The following is a 16,514-nucleotide window of genomic DNA, read 5'->3' as shown; positions in this document are numbered from 1 at the left end:
GATCACCTGTGACCACCAAGAGCTGGCAGGCTGCGAGAAGAGCCGAGATGGGTGAGGCTCAGCCAGCGGAGAGTCCTCGCAGTGATACTGGACAATCCCAAGGTAGAGAGCGGGTCGGAACCCCGCGGATACCATATGCCCACCCTTACGCCCAAGCCCATGCCATAGTTAAAACCCCTGCCCCTGTCACTTTTTCCCGTGGGTCCACGTCCAGTTTGGGGATGTCGGGAGGGTCCCAGGGAACCAGTGAAGAACGGACTGGGGAGAGACTGGCAAATTACACATCCGACGATGGGTCTGTGGGTGGAGGATATTCGGGAGAGACATCTGAGTCCAGCTGGAGATCTAAAGTGGCCATAGTTAAGTTGGAAGTAAGGCCAAAGAGAGAAAGGTGGTCTAAGCCCCGATCTACAGGGACATCGGGAGTGTCTTCCTGGGGGGACATGGAGGAGGGAGATTCCCTGGAATCAGAGCCCGAAAAGGTTAGGGAGACCCGGTGGTGGGCCCCATTATTCGAAGGTTATGTGGGGGGGGGGGTGGACCACACTCGGTTCCTTCTGCAAAGGGAAGATGTAGTGGACTACTGGTGGGCTGGAGGGGAATTTACACCAGAGAAAGACCAAAAAGAGATGCAGGAGCGGTGGTTCCAAATTTGCCACGGCAGTATCAAGCCCAAGGGTCCTAGTATACTGAAAGACCCCGTAGACCCAGATGAGCCCCTGTCTTGGGTATTACCAGGGAGAGCAGGGAACGCTAACTTGACAAGGTGTAGCCGGGCTGAGAGGGCTATTACCGCCCAGTACAAATATTCCCATGGTCTGGAATATCCCTACGTCCCAGAACCCCTCATGCAGGAGATTGAGGAGAATAGGGACAGATTGTTGCGAGAGACCATACAGGAATATATGGTCAATAAAGGGGGTGCCATTAAGGGAACTAGAGCTGAAGAGAGGATAGGCAGGAGTGTCTATAAACACAAGGTAGTGAACCGGCCTGAAAGGGGGTCGTCGCGTGACTATAGCGTGACCATCCTGGACATGGGGGGTCGGGAAGTCAAGAAACCTGATCCTCGCCACTATTATTAGGGGGGAACAGGATGGCTGTTGCGTAAGCTAGTGGCTGCTGGTCAGGGCTTGCTTGGCGCAATATGTTGTGAATCTGTAATGTTATACTAATTATGTGTGTCATCCATTTTACAGTGCTTCCTGAAGAAAGGTACTTCAAATTTAGGTCCCAGCCGGGGACGGTGGGATTCACCAGGGGGAGAATGTAACCATACTGTAAAATGGCTGCAGTCATCTCTCCTGCTGACAGTAAGGCCTGGTAAGTTATGGGCATGCCAGCAGTAATTATGGAGGTTTGCCCTCACACCCTGGTGAGGTGCCCTATGTATGGATGGGAGTGGTCACATGCTCTGAATCCATGATTAGTGATGTCAGAGTTGTGCCAGCCCCCAGAGGATACATAAGGCACAGCACTGTTCGAAAAGTTAGTTGTGGAAGGAGTTGCTGAGTTGTTGCTAAGCTGTTATGAGACAAGGAGCAAGTCTGAGTGCAAGCTTGGGAGGAGACAGCTTATAAGACTGTAACCAGGGACCTGGCACAGGGACTATCTCCCTGAGGGGAGATAGGGAATCCCCATTATTAGGGAAAGGACACCTTTCAAAGGGAAGTGCGGTGAACATGAGAGGCTAAGTACACCCACTGTGAGGGGCAGCTGGCCCGCCGCAAGTCAATAAAGATGATCCTGTTAAACTATACCCTCGTGTGTAAGTGTGGAGTGATTACACAGAGGAGTGCACCACAGAGGAGTTCCTCACCAGGACCATCCACAAGCGGACGCTGGGATCCTGATGAGGGGGAGGCGCTGCACTGGATATAGGTAGGACTCATGCACACTACCTCAGCTGCCTGTCTGGGTTGGCAATCCCCACACAACATCATGCGGGAGACTCAGGAGTCCTGTTGCCAACAGGTGCACCACCAGACACGACCATGTAATGGGGACTGGTTAGACCACAGGGGCCAATGTGAGATTGGGTGGGTCAGGCTAGGCCAGAAAATCCGTTACATATATATAGGTACTTTACTGTGTATCTGTATCATTGGAAGTAGCATTGGGCTCTGTCTGTGTTCTATGTTCTGTCCTTGATTTTAAAAAGAAGGTACACCCTCTTTGATCTATGGTTTTACATATCAGGACATAATAACAATCATCAAGGTGAGGGCCCTGTGTGATAAAGCCTAAATGTTTGTTTTGCTTTGGCTCATTAAAGCTCGTTTGGAAGTCCATTTGTGCCATGCTACATTCTTCTTTTATCTATAACATAGCCATTCCAATTTTCAAGTTGGAAAAGTCACTTTTTTCATTGATGCAGCTATTTACAAAGCATTTTTTGCGGTCCTTATTTATTTCCTTATATTTTACACTGTAGCACTGTTAGTACATTTAAAACCTCTTTACTACTTCTAATATGGCTTCTATTAACCTTTCAGAGATCATAGAGCACACACACACACACACACACACACACACACGCACATAAACAGTCATGTGAAAAATAAAGTACACCCTCTTTGAATTCCATGGTTTTACATATCAGGACATAATAAAAATCATCTGTTCCTTAGCAGGTCTTAAAATTAGGTAAATACAACCTCAGATGAACAACAACACATGACATATTACACCGTGTCATGATTTATTTAACAAAAATAAAGCCAAAATGGAGAAGCCATGTGTGAAAAGCTAAGTATACCTTATGATTCAATAGCTTGTAGAACCACCTTTAGCAGCAATAACTTGAAGTAATCGTTTTCTGTATGACTTCATCAGTCTCTCACATCGTTGTGGAGGAATTTTGGCCCACTCTTCTTTACAACGTTGCTTCAGGTCATTGAGGTTTGTGGGCATTTCTTTATGCACAGCTCTCTTAAGGTCCCGCCACAGCGTTTCAATCGGGTTGAGGTCTGGACTTTGACTGGGCCTTTGCAACATCTTGATTCTTTTATTTTTCAGCCATTCTGTTGTAGATTTGCTGGTGTGCTTGGGATCATTGTCCTGTTGCATGACCCAATTTCGGCCAAGCTTTAGCTGTCGGACAGATGGCCTCACATTTGACTCTAGAATACTTTGGTATACAGAGGAGTTCATAGACGACTCACTGACGGCAAGGTTCCCAGGTCCTGTGGCTGCAAAACAAGCCCAAATAATCACCCCTCCATCACCGTGCTTGACAGTTGGTATGAGGTGTTTGTGCTGATATGCTGTGTTTGGTTTTCGCCAAACGTGGCCCTGTGCATTATGGCCAAACATCTTCACTTTGATCTCGCCTGTCCAAAGGACATTGTTCCAGAAGTCTTGTGGTTTGTTCAGATGCAACTTTGCAAACCTAAGACGTGCTGCCAAGTTCTTTTTAGAGAGAAGAGGATTTCTCCTGGCAACCCTCCCAAACAAACCATACTTGTTCAGTCTTTTTCTAATTGTACTGTCATGAACTTTAACATTTAACATGCTAACTGAGGCCTGTAGAGTCTGAGATATAAATCTTGGTTTTTTTGCAATTTCTCTGAGCATTGTATGGTCTGACCTAGGGGTGAATTTGCTGGGATGTCCACTCGTGGGAAGATTGGCAACTGTCTTGAATGTTTTTCACTTTTCAATAATCTTTCTCACTGTAGAATGATGGACTTTAAATTGTTTGGAAATGGCCTTATAACCCTTCCCAGAATGATGGGCAGCAACAATTGCTTCTCTAAGATCATTGCTGATGTCTTTCCTCCGTGGCATTGTGTTACACACACCTGAATGCTCCAGACCAGCAAACTGCTAAAACTTCGGCTTTTATAGAGGTGGGCACACTTGCTGATGATCAATTAATCAAGGGCATTTGATTAGCAGCACCTGTCTGCTACTTAGCATCTTAATTCTTATGGAAGCAGTAAGGGTGTACTTCATTTTTCACACATAGCTTCTCCATTTTGGCTTTATTTTTGTTAAATAAATCATGACACGGCGTAATATGTAGGGTTGCCAGGTGGCTTGTCCAAAAATACTGGACACAATGGTAAAAAGATGCGACCCCCTCCCCCCCATACATATAAAACATACTCCCCACGCCCCTGAATACATATAAAAAATGCCCACACTACCCCCCGAATACAGATAAAAAATGCCCCCACTACCCCTGAATACATATAATATATACCCCCACCACCCCAATAAATATAATATATACCCCCACCACCTTAATAACTATAATATATACCCCCACCACCCCAATAAATATAAAATATACCCCCACCACCCCTATACATATAAAATATACCCCCACTACCCATATACATATTAAATATACCCCCACCATATTTATACATATAAAATATACCCTCGCGACCCCCAATACATATCAAATATACCCCCACCACCCCTATACATATAAAATATACCCCCACTACCCATATACATATAAAATATACCCCCACCACCCCTATACATATAAAATATACCCCCACCCCATATCTACTATATATTTTTGAAAGCATTGTATGTATGTATGTTTCACTGTGTTCCCTGTCCCTAGCGGCAATCTCATATGTCCCTTGGCCCGCCCGCCCCCACACACCTCTCATTGGCCTCACACACTCACACCACCCCCTTGGCCCGCCCCCCACACCTCTCATTGGCCTGAGGCGGAGTGACGGGCCAAAGGTCCAAAAAAAAAACACACACACTGCGCGGCTCTCATCGGGACCCGCGCGCACCTCCTCCTCTCCCCGGGTCACCCGCTTTCCCGCGCTTTTTCCTCCTCCCCCAGACCCCCCCCCTCCCGGCGCCGCTACAGTCAGCGGGGGAGCGGAGCGAGCGCCCGGGACACAGCGGGGGACTCTCACCTCACCACCCATAGGCCACTCCCTCACCCGGCGCTCTCCCTCACCCCCCACCGCACACACAGAGCACGCGGCTCTCCCTCACACCGGCCTCTCCCCGTCCCCCCCGCCACACACACAGAGCACGCGGCTCTCCCTCACACAGGCCTCTCCCCGTCCCCCCCGCCACACACACAGAGCACGCAGCTCTCCCCTCACACAGGCCGCTCCCCGCCCCCCCCGCCACACACACAGAGCACGCGGCTCTCCCTCACACAGGCCGCTCCTCCGGCTGTCTCCGCCTCTCCTCCGGCTGTCTCCGCCTCTCCCCGCGAGAGGCGCAGCACCTCCTCACTGGAGCGTCTCAGCCTCGCCGCGGAGGAGCCCGAGGTGGAGGAGGAGGGCGGCCGGGACCCGGAGAAAGAGGAGCGCGGCCATGTGCAAGGTGAGGAAACGATGGGTTATTTTACACGTCCCTGACTCCCCCTGCCCTTTGCCCCCCCTGCCCTCACTCCCCCTGCCCTTTCCACCCCTGCCCTCCCTCCCCCTTGCCCCCCTGCCCTTTGCCCCCCTCACCATGCCCTTTGCCCCCCCTGCCCTCCCTCCGCCTGCCCTTTGCCCCCCCTGCCCTCCCTCCCAATGCCCTTTGCCCCCCTGCCCTCCCTCCCAATGCCCTTTGCTCCCTGACCTTTGCCCCCTGCCCTCCCCCCTACCTTTGTCCCCTGCCCTCCCTCCCCCTGCCCTTTGACCCCTGCCCTTTGACCCCTGTCCTCCCTCCCCCTGCCCTTTGCCCCCTGCCCTTTTCCCCTCTGCCCTCCCTCCCTCCCTCCCCCTGCCCTTTTCCCCTTTGCCCCCCTGCCCTTTGGCCTCTTGCCCCCTCCCTCCCTGCCCTCTTACCCCCCTCCCTGCCCTCTTGCCCCACTCCCTGCCCTCTTGCCCCCTCCCTCCCTTCTCTCTTGCCCCCCTCCCTCCCTGCCCTCTTGCCCCCCTCTCTCCCTGCCCTCTTGCCCCCCCTGCCCTTTGCCCCCTCCCTCCCTGCCCTCTTGCCCCCCCTGCCCTTTGGCCCCCCCGCCCCTCCCTGCCCTTTGGCCCCCCACCCCTCCCTGCCCTTTGGCCCCCCCACCCCTCCCTGCCCTTTGGCCCCCCCCCCCCACCCCTCCCTGCCCTTTCGCCCCCCTGCCCCTCCGCCCCTCCCTGCCCTTTGGCACCCTTGCCCCTCCCTGCCCTTTGCCACCCCTGCCCCTCCCTGCCCTTTGCCACCCTTGCCCCTCCTTGCCCTTTGCCACCCCCGCCCCTCCCTTTCCTTTTGCCCCTCCCTTTCCTTTTGCCCCTCCCTTTCCTTTTGCCCCTCCCTTTCCTTTTGCCCCTCCCTTCCCTTTTGCCCCTCCCTTCCCTTTTGCCACTCCCTTCCCTTTTGCCCCTCCCTGCCCTTTTGCCCCTCCCTGCCCTCTTGCCCCTCCCTGCCGTCTTGCCCCTCCCTGTCCTTAGCCCCCACGCCCCTCTCTGCCCTTTGGCCCCCCCCTGCCCTTTGCCTCCCTCCCTGCCCTCCCTGTCCTTTGCCCCCCCCCACCCCTCCCTGCCCTTTGCCCTTTGCCCCTCCCTGCCCTTTGCTCCCCCGCCCTTCCCTGCCCTTTGCCCCCCCCCCGCCCTGCCCTTTGCCCCTCCCTGCCCTTTGCCCCCCCCCCGCCCCTCCCTGCCCTTTGCCCCCCTGCCCTTTGCCCTCCTACGCCCCTCCCCCCCCGCCCTTCCACTCCATGCCCCCTGCCCTTCCACGCCCGGGCAACGCCGGGTATATCAGCTAGTATACATATAAAATATACCCCCACCACATATATACATATAAAATATACCCCCCCAACACCAATACATATAAACTATACCCCCACCACCCATATACATATAAAATATATATATTTATATATTAAATATACCCCCACCTGCCCAATACATATAATAGCCCCCACATTGTCCTTACCTTATCTCCTGCAGGACACAGAAAGCACAGGAACATATTTCTGGGCCGCCGGGGTGTGAGCTCCGCCCCCGCTGTCCTCTGGTTGCTTGTCCTCTCATCCAATCAGGGACAGCACACCAGACCTCCTTGCTCTGCTCGACCACCGTCCCGGCCCTCCCTCTCACTGCCTCCGCCCGCCCTCTCAGCACCAGCCCTCGCGCTTGTCGCTGCCACCCTCGCGCTTGCCTCTGCCGCCTTTACCACTGCCCGCCCTCGCGCTTGCGCTGCCAGCCTTCTGCTGCCGTAACAATGGTAATACCGGACACATATGTCCGGTATTACCTCCAATTATATACCGGACAGGCATCGGAATTACCGGCCTGTCCGGGTGAAAAACGGACACCTGGCAACCCTAGTAATATGTTATGTGTTGTTGTTCATCTGAGGTTGTATTTACCTAATTTTTAGATCTGCTAAGGAACAGATGATTGTTATTATGTCCTGATATGTAAAACCATAGAATTCAAAGAGGGTGTACTTTCTTTTTCACACAACTGTATACACTGGTGTTGTGTACCTTTTTACTGGCATGTGCAGCGGCTAACATACTGTAAGTGTACCCCCACCTCAGCGGCTAACATACTGTAAGTGTACCCCCACCTCAGCGCAAGGAATATATTCTGAGGTATACTGTAGCAGAAAAAGAAGAGGGGATACAATTATTGAAAGATTTTTTTTGAGTATAAATTAACGAAAAATGAAAAATTCAGTAGATGTATTGTTAATTTTAAAAGCCAGATAAGACAACAAACCAAACTATTTTTATTTTCTGTAGAACGACACTTTCCCCAAAGATGATGGCGCACTCCTAAGAAGAAAGGAACTACGAAAGGAAGTTGAAGTGATTAAAAGACATTTTGCACAACAGGTTGGTTTCCTCCTGGTCCCTGTAGAATTCATTACCCGTTGAGCCCTTAGAATTGCTTTCTACTTGGCCTAGTCCAATGTACTCAATATCTATATGCAGCAGCAGCAGCATTTTTTTCTTGTTGAAATTTGGGAAGAGGAGGCAGATCCCATGTCTTTCTGACGCAACCACATCTGCTGCAAAAAGAATGCTCTCCTCCTCTTATACGTTGTTTTTGTGGTTAAGGGATCCAAGTGGGGCAGGGTTTTATGATTGCAGCACCAGGCTTGTTTTTAGGATTGTACTGGAATGATGGAAGACTTCATTGATATATATTGGGCTTTGATGCTGGGAGTAATTAAGATTATATTCTCCCCAGTAAAGTTTACTCTTAATGAATGGTCTCTACATGTTGCAATGACTGTCTTCACACGCAGTGAAGAGGTTAAATAAATGATCTAATATGCCTAGTAAATTAACACAAAATCCATGTTGATTTGTCTTTAAACGTAGCAAACATTGACCGAGGTGGAAGCCCATATGCTGGAACAGTGCATCACAGAAGAGGAACAACTTGTGAAGGAGCAGGCCGATTGTCGAGAAGAGCTAGTCAACTTAACACGTCTGGTACAAATTAAGGCCGATGAGAGGGAGCAGAAATCAAGGGACTTCCTCAAATCTCAGGTAACAGAATCTAAGGCACCATGCCAATCCTAAACATTAGCAACTAAGCTTTTAACAACCTCAGTTCTGTATCACTAAAACAAAGCAACAGAACTTTCCATAAAAACAACTATTTATAGGTTTGTACAGATATCTTTAGTTCCACTACACTATACTGTATCTCCAGGTACTTTTTCCCCCATATATCATCATTCTAAAGAGGATAGACCTAAGGGGTACATACCTTTAAAGCATCCATTCTGGCTGTTTTGGCCGAAAAGCCTGAATGGAAGCTTCGAAGTATACAGAATTTACCCCCCATGGGTTTATTCATTAAATTATGATTGGGCGCTTCCACATGTAGTGTCTGATTGACATGAATGGGGGGACAAAGTAGGAGTGGTCAATCATACTTTAATGGATAACCTCTTGATGGTGTAATTGGATTCAGCACAATCATGGTGTAGCAATAGAATATAGGATTTACAGTGAAGACTATAAAACGGGGCAAAATATTTATATACCATTTTTTGTGTATATTATATTTGTGGAGTTTTCTAAAAATGGATCTGGTCTTTTATAAAGCAGATGCAGAAGTTTAGGTTTCCAGATAAAGTATTCAATACTGTACTGCACCATCAGACTTTGACCACTGGACTGAAGATTATGCATCACTAAATTTAGCTTCCCAGACACGTTAAAACAATCACAAGGTATAGAATTATTTTGGAAGTGATCCCTTCAGTGCCTGGGAAGTTATGTCACAATTACTGGCAGATTTGTTGCTTCTCTGTTAAGGGAGTAATTCTGTTCCAGTTTTTTCTTTTTCTAATTCAAATTACTTTACTTGGCAAAGTAACGCTGTGCACATTGACAACTAATCCTTAAAATAATTATTTGATCTAATCCAGCTCAATATATATATATATACACATATACTGTATATGCAAACAGGGGGCAATATTATTCGTTTCTGCACTAAAAATAACTTACTTTCAACTTGGGTGATGGATTATTATAACTTTCAAACATGATGGCTGTGGTGATATTAATTAATTTTGTTACATCATTTTAATTAGGGGAGGGAAGCATAGAAAAGGGTAATTGCAATATATTTGGGCTGCAATATTTCCATGTTAAAATGATGATCAGTGCATGTAATGTTGTAATCATTCATCTAAACAGCAAAGATATCGGCAAGGTCTGCAGGAAATTAAAGGAAGGGATCTGATCATTGGAGAACATAACAAGAAAAACCAGGAAGTGGAAAAAAGGTAGTATAAAACACAGTAAACATTTGGCAGATTAAAATGTCTTTACACAAAATAAGTTCATATGTAAAACATATTTTTATCTTATAGACTGAATGATTTTTCCAAGATGTATGACATTATCCGGAATGAGAGGAATAAGTGTGTTAGCCTCATTCAGACAGCTACACAGCGGGCCGTAGAAATGCGAGAGAAAATCAAAATTCTTGGCAATGAAATGGAAATCCTCAGAACCAATGTTTCAACCAAAGAAAGGTACCTGAGAAAATAATTACTCTTCTAAAATGAACCGTTCTCGAACATTTAGCTAGATAAGGACATATTGATTCGTTGACAACAATCACGTTACAAGCCAGACAAAGGACTACATCCTGATCTGTGTGACTATATTACTGTTTGATTTCAAGTGCTGTTTGTAGTGTCTGTGGAGTTCAGCTGCGGCCATACTGCACCGACACACTTTATTCGAGCAAATACCCGGTATGTACCTGGCAGATACCTGGAATGCGCCACTCCTAACCTCTGACAAGCCCCGTTGCATTTGCCTTCCCAGCCTGGGTTCATGCCTGGCTGATGGGCGGCTGATCTGATAAATGATAATGATTAGGATTTAATAGGCTGCAATGCTTCGCGTGTCTACCAGATGGCATAAATTCATGAATTGTAATGCAGTTTATATATATATACTGTGCAGTATTGCAGCCAGCTAGAATAAAATGCTTCAATCCCTGCTTGGAAAATAACTCAATGCACTCGGGCAGAAAACAGTCACAAACCTCAATACACCCGGGTATACCCGAATTCGTGGGACTAGCCAAGCTCGAATAAAGTGTGTCGCCAGTGTAGTGTGCACGCGACAGAGGCATCAGGCTGAGGCGCGCCTGTCGCCTCACTGATCTGTGGACTGCCTTGCGCGAGCGACGGGAAGGCATGGCCGAGAAGTTATCCGGCTTGGTTCGCCCTGATTTGCTTAAACGGCAACGTGACACGCCCGTCGCGCAAAAAAACTAATTTCTTTGTCTCTTCCACACCCTGCCACGCGCGTCGCATCGCCGTACTGGTTTACTTACCTGGATTTGTTTGTGGGCGCGCAGTCTCGTGCACTATGTCCAATGCCTTAGAACCAGGAGGGAAGTGCTGTGTATACTAGTGCAGGGGTGCATAAACTGTGGGTCGCGCCCCGCCGCGGGGTCATGTGACGTCAACGGTTGCCACGGTAACGTGACGGCAAATGACACCGCGGGTCACGTGACATCACACGACCCCACGACGTCATTTGACGCCGCACCGAGGCAAGAGAGGGTGCGCGAAAAATGGAGGAGAGCAGGCAAGGAGGCGCAGCAAGAAAAGTTTGCTCACCCCTGTACTAGTGTATACTACCAGGGATGGCTGAACTTGGGCAGTGTATAGTGGCTTCATTTACTTTAATTGTGTGGGAATTTAAAGTCTGTAACTAACTTTTTTTTTCTAATCTGCCTTGTTGAGCCAGCAGGGATCACCTTAAATCACTTGGTTTGCTATGTGCGCTTTAGTTACCAATCCCCGAGCATCCTTCCCAGCATGGTGTTCCGAACACAAGCCTCCACCAGGGGTGCTCAGTGTTTGTTGTTGACATCCATAGCCTTGTTGTAAAAAAGATACAACACACACACACACACACACACACACACACACACACACACACACACACACACACACACACACACACACACACACATAATATGACACAGCGCATCGGAAGAGAATGGAAAATAAGTGTAATAAAAACACACAAACAAATAGCATGGTCTTGCAATAAAAAATGTAAAAATAATTTTGTAGTTGATATTCAGCAAGGACCCCGTACTCCAATCTTGCGGCACTGGAACCGTGGAGGCACACAGCGTCAGCACTTAATGACGTAACACAATGACAGGTTTGGGACAAAACCTCAACGCGTGTCGCATGTACAACATGCTTCATCAAGGCATGAATATATATATATATATATATATATATATATATATATATATATATACACAGTCATGTGAAAAAGAAAGTACACCCCCTTTGAATTCCATGGTTTTACATATCAGGACATAATAATTGTTATGGAACAAGAGCCACATTTCTGACTCACCCCCCTCTCTCCTTTGCAGTTTCTGCCTGTCAGATTTTATTCCCAGCTGCATGGAGTCTGCAGACACATACTGTGCCTGCGTGGCTTGCAACAATGTTGCACTCCTTGCCTGCGAGCATGACATCAGTGAGCTGCTACAGCAGTCTCTGAGATCCTCACCAGAATGGGCTAGTCTGCCCCCCCTCCTGTTTGTTCAGACATGGTCTGCCCCTAGACTTTTCCTTTGCCCACACCGCACCTCACTTCCTTTTCAACCCTGGAGACAGTGAGTAAAGAACCTTTCTCTGTTTATAACCCTTGGTGAGGCCATCTCTTTTTACCGGTTCCTAACTAATAATCACCAATACACACCATCCACAAGCATCTGTACCATGCTACCTTTTCCCAATAAAGTGGAGGAAATATTACAGGACTTGGAGTGATTTAAAAGGGAACTGTGTTAATGCTATCGGGAGCCATTCATACCAACGTGCCCTGGCTTCAGAATAGTAAAAAGAGGACCGTGTGCCTTGGGAAATACACACAGAGGAGCTGCTACCCACAGCCTTTATGCTAAAGATACAAGCGAGCAGCTTACGTAGCAAATAAATAAACAGCAGTCTCTCACCACATTGCACAAGCACGTTGCTACACAGAGCCACAAGCCTCTACACAGCAAACTACCACAGCTTTATGCAAAGACAGTGAGCAGCCTTACTTTGCTAATACTACACAAAGGAATCACACAGCAGCTACTACTCAAAGACTCTATGCTATACAGAATAGTCTCTGCACCCCAGGACAAGCAGCAGCTTCACTCTGCCAGACAGGGCAGCAAGCTTTATACAGCAAACTGCACACAGCCTTGCAACTAACAGTGCTTCTCTCACAATACCTAATCACCTTTTTCTCTGTCTGAGTCCACCCGCTGCTCAGCCCCACAGTGAGGAGCCAACGGACATCTGTAAGTACAGCTACCCCAACGATGCACGCTGCAGGACACCGCTCGGCATCATCTGAGACAGACGCCCATCGCTGACAGGTAAAAGACCGCACGCCACACGCACTGGCAAAGGCCTACACACACCTACAGCATGGCAGAACTCAGAGCCTCACCAGACATCACGCAGGAAAGCGATCTCTCAGACACAGAGACCGCTGCGCATCTGCAACAGGCGCAGGCAGGCGCAAGGCCTAAACGGACAGTCACACTGACACAAAAGGCCCGCGAAAAATATGAGAGCGACATTGAAGCACACCGCGAAAGGTTAGAGAAGGCCTGGGAGGACACTGGTCGTGAAATATGTAACGTTGCAAGCACTAGTGATCAGGAGAAACAAATTAGGCAAGCTATAGCCCAATTGAGGTCAAGTCACAAACGTTACCAAATGCTGTCACAAACATATCTCGCCTACCTAAAAAGAATTAACACAGAGGAAAGCCTCAGCGAACGCGACCAGCAGGAGGCAACTGACCTGGAGCGTGACGGCTTCGTGCAGACCACTATTACTGAGGCCGAAGACCAGAGAAAAGACCTTTTGCTGGAAACTGCATCGCAGCGCTCAAGCATATCCAGACACTCATCAAGGTCAGCAAGATCAGTGCAATCTAACGCGTCCAGCGCAAGCACAAACGCTACCAAGGCGCGAGCCGCCGCAGAGGCCGCACGTGCCAGGGCCAAATATAGTCGCAGAGAGGCAGCAGTAAGGGCAGAAAATGCGCGCATAGAAGAGGAGGAGCAGAATGCCACTGCTACCGCTGCCGCTGCAAATGCCGCCGCTGCTGCTACCGCCAACGCCGCCGCTGCTACCGCCGCCGCCGCTGCCAATGCCGCCACTGCGCGTAGGAAAGCCGAATTTGATGCGGAACTAGAGGCGCTTAATCAAGAGAAGGAAGCCGCCGCCGCCATAGCCCAAGCTGAAGTCCTAGAAGCAGCCGCGCAACAGGATGGCGGGGAGCTACCGTACAGACGGATAGCCTCAGAGGATCCAGCCCAACGCACTGAAGACTACGTAAGGAGCCTCTTCAGTGTAAACACCAGCGCACCATCTCAACACGGAGGGAGCGACACCACAGACAACGAAGACTCGCTAGGACCACGAGGAGAAGACGCTGCTCCGTCAATGGCACACGCTGCCTGGGATAGCCACAGCCGCAACAGTGATCCACACGCCAGAGCGCACACGGATGCACCACAACAGGCTCGTAATCCAGGTACACCCACGCGGGAGAAAACAGCCCCTCACACTGGCCAGCAGCCATCACGCGTCCACGCCAAGGAAGAGGCGACCGCACAGACCGTCCCAGCAACTACCTCAGAACGGGGCAAACGCGCCGACGTCTCAGGTCTGACAGACATAGCCAAGTACATGATCCGGCGCGACTTGGTGCACGCAGGACTCATCAGCTTCGACGACCGCCCTGAGAACTACCGGACGTGGAAGTTCACGTTCAAAGACGCAATCGACAGCTTGGACTTCTCAGCAAGGGAAGAGCTCAACCTGTTAGTTAAGTTCTTGGGGAACGTATCCAGGGAGCAAGCGCAGAGACTTCGGACGGCAAACGCACATCAACCCCAAGTAGGTCTGGACCTAGTGTGGGAAAGGCTAGAAGAGACCTATGGCAGCCCTGAAGCAGTCGAGGATTCACTCTTCAAAAGAATCGAGAGCTTCCCCAAGATCACGAGTAAAGACTACTCGAAGTTACGAGATCTTGGAGACCTGCTGCAAGAACTGGAGTTCGCAAGGAAAGACCATTCCTTAATAGGTCTCAACGCCCTAGATTCAGCTCGTGGAGTGAGACCCATCCTGGAGAAGCTACCCTTCAACCTCCAAGAAAGGTGGCTTTCACAAGGTTCCAAATACAAAAGGGAGAAGCAGGTTGTCTTCCCCCCATTCTCATTCTTCGTGAGCTTCATCTGCGAAGCGGCAAAGACAAGAAACGACCCCAGCTTCGTCTTAGGGGCGCAAACCACATCCAGCGCCAGCCACCCGAGGAACAAAAGGTCAACAGCAAGGTGCAAGGACTCCAGAACACCCATCTCGGTCCACAGGACGGACGTGCCCCCTACGACCCACGCGAGTCCCAGCCAGACGGCCGACAGGGACAAAAAACCAAGGGACCTTAACAAAGAATGCCCTATCCACAAAAAGCCGCATCCACTTAACAAGTGCTTCGGATTCAGGATGAAACCCATAGAGGAGCGAAAGAACCTACTCAGGGAATGGGGAGCCTGTTTCAAATGTTGTGCTTCCACAACTCATTTATTCAAGGACTGCAAAGAAGCTATGAAATGCACAGAGTGCGATAGCGACAGGCACATAGCCGCTCTACACCCGGAAGCTATGAAGCCCAAAGCAAGCAAAGCCCCTAACCCTCCGACAAAGCAGGGCGGGGAGGAAGAAGTGGGAGACACCCCCCCCCCCGACGTCAGTAGCATCCAAATGCACAGAAGTATGCGGAGAAGGAGACGACGGTAGATCTTGCTCTAAAATAGGTCTGGTAGCAGTGCACCCAGAGGGACAACCCCAAAGAGCCAAACGGATGTATGCAATCATCGACGACCAGAGCAACCGATCGCTGGTCAGGTCAGAATTCTTCGATATGTTCGGCATACAAGACAGTACTTCTCCTTACACTCTCAGAACGTGCGCAGGGCGAATGGAGACTACAGGGAGAAGAGTGAATGGCTACACCATATGCTCAATAGACGGCAAAGTGAGCATGCCCCTTCCCACACTCATCGAGTGCAATCACATGGCGGAAGATAGGACTGAGATCCCCACGCCAGACGTGGCGCGACACCATCCCCATCTAAAAACCATTGCCGATCATATCCCACCACTAGACGAAGATGCCCAGATCCTGCTGCTACTTGGCAGAGACATCATGAGAGCACACAAGATCCGCGAACAGCGAAATGGGGACCACAACGGCCCAAGCGCCCAAAGGCTCGATCTAGGATGGGTGGTAGTTGGAGAAGTATGCATAGACAGGATACGAGGACCCGACAACGTAGGCGCCCTACAGACGAACTTGTTGGAAAACGGTCGTATATCCCACTTCAAACCTTGTCCGAACCACTTTCAGGTCCACGAGAAGCTCGAGACCAAAAGGAACTACGGAGACGCGCCTGTGGCAAGAAAATACCCCAATGACCTAGGGAGTACAGTGTTCTAGACAACAAAGGACGACGACAAACAGGCGCCATCAATGGAAGACAAAGAATTCTTGAGGTTAATGGATAAGGAGCTCTTCAAGGACGAATTGGGCAGTTGGGTGGCCCCACTACCTTTCCGCTCGCCAAGAAGACGCCTCCCAAACAACAGAGACCATGCTATGTCTAGGCTCGCTTCGCTCCGCCGTAACCTACAAAGGAAACCGGAGACCAAGGAACACTTTGTGGCCTTCATGCAAAAAATCTTCCACAGTGGCCATGCAGAGTCGGCGCCCCCAATGAAAGAAGGCGAAGAATGCTGGTACCTCCCGTCGTTTGGCGTCTACCACCCCCAGAAACCTGGCCAAATCCGAGTGGTATTCGACTCCAGCGCTCAGCATCAGGGAGTCTCCCTAAACGATGTTCTCCTCACCGGGCCGGATCTGACGAACAGTCTTCTGGGAGTGCTGATCCGCTTCCGCAAGGAACCTATCGCCGTAACCGCAGACATTCAACAGATGTTCCACTGCTTCCTTGTGCGAGAAGACAACCGTAACTACCTAAGATTCCTGTGGTACCAAGATGACGACGTAGAAA

General features: G+C 49.6%; 1 protein-coding gene across 1 annotated transcript in view; it reads left to right on the top strand.

Annotated features, from left to right (window-relative positions):
- CCDC146 (coiled-coil domain containing 146) overlaps positions 1 to 16,514 on the top strand; it is a 182,314-nt gene that overhangs the window by 123,720 nt on the left and 42,080 nt on the right. Inside the window, exons 10-13 of the mRNA XM_075599622.1 lie at positions 7,658 to 7,750; positions 8,243 to 8,413; positions 9,578 to 9,666; positions 9,754 to 9,918. Of these exons, the coding sequence (XP_075455737.1) occupies positions 7,658 to 7,750; positions 8,243 to 8,413; positions 9,578 to 9,666; positions 9,754 to 9,918 (518 nt within the window). The remainder of the gene's footprint in view (positions 1 to 7,657; positions 7,751 to 8,242; positions 8,414 to 9,577; positions 9,667 to 9,753; positions 9,919 to 16,514) is intronic.

This window comes from Ascaphus truei, chromosome 5 (assembly GCF_040206685.1).
Source record: "Ascaphus truei isolate aAscTru1 chromosome 5, aAscTru1.hap1, whole genome shotgun sequence".
NCBI lineage: Eukaryota > Metazoa > Chordata > Amphibia > Anura > Ascaphidae > Ascaphus > Ascaphus truei.
The sequence above is the reverse complement of the archived record's forward strand: the minus strand, read 5'-3'. Positions and strand labels throughout refer to the sequence as shown.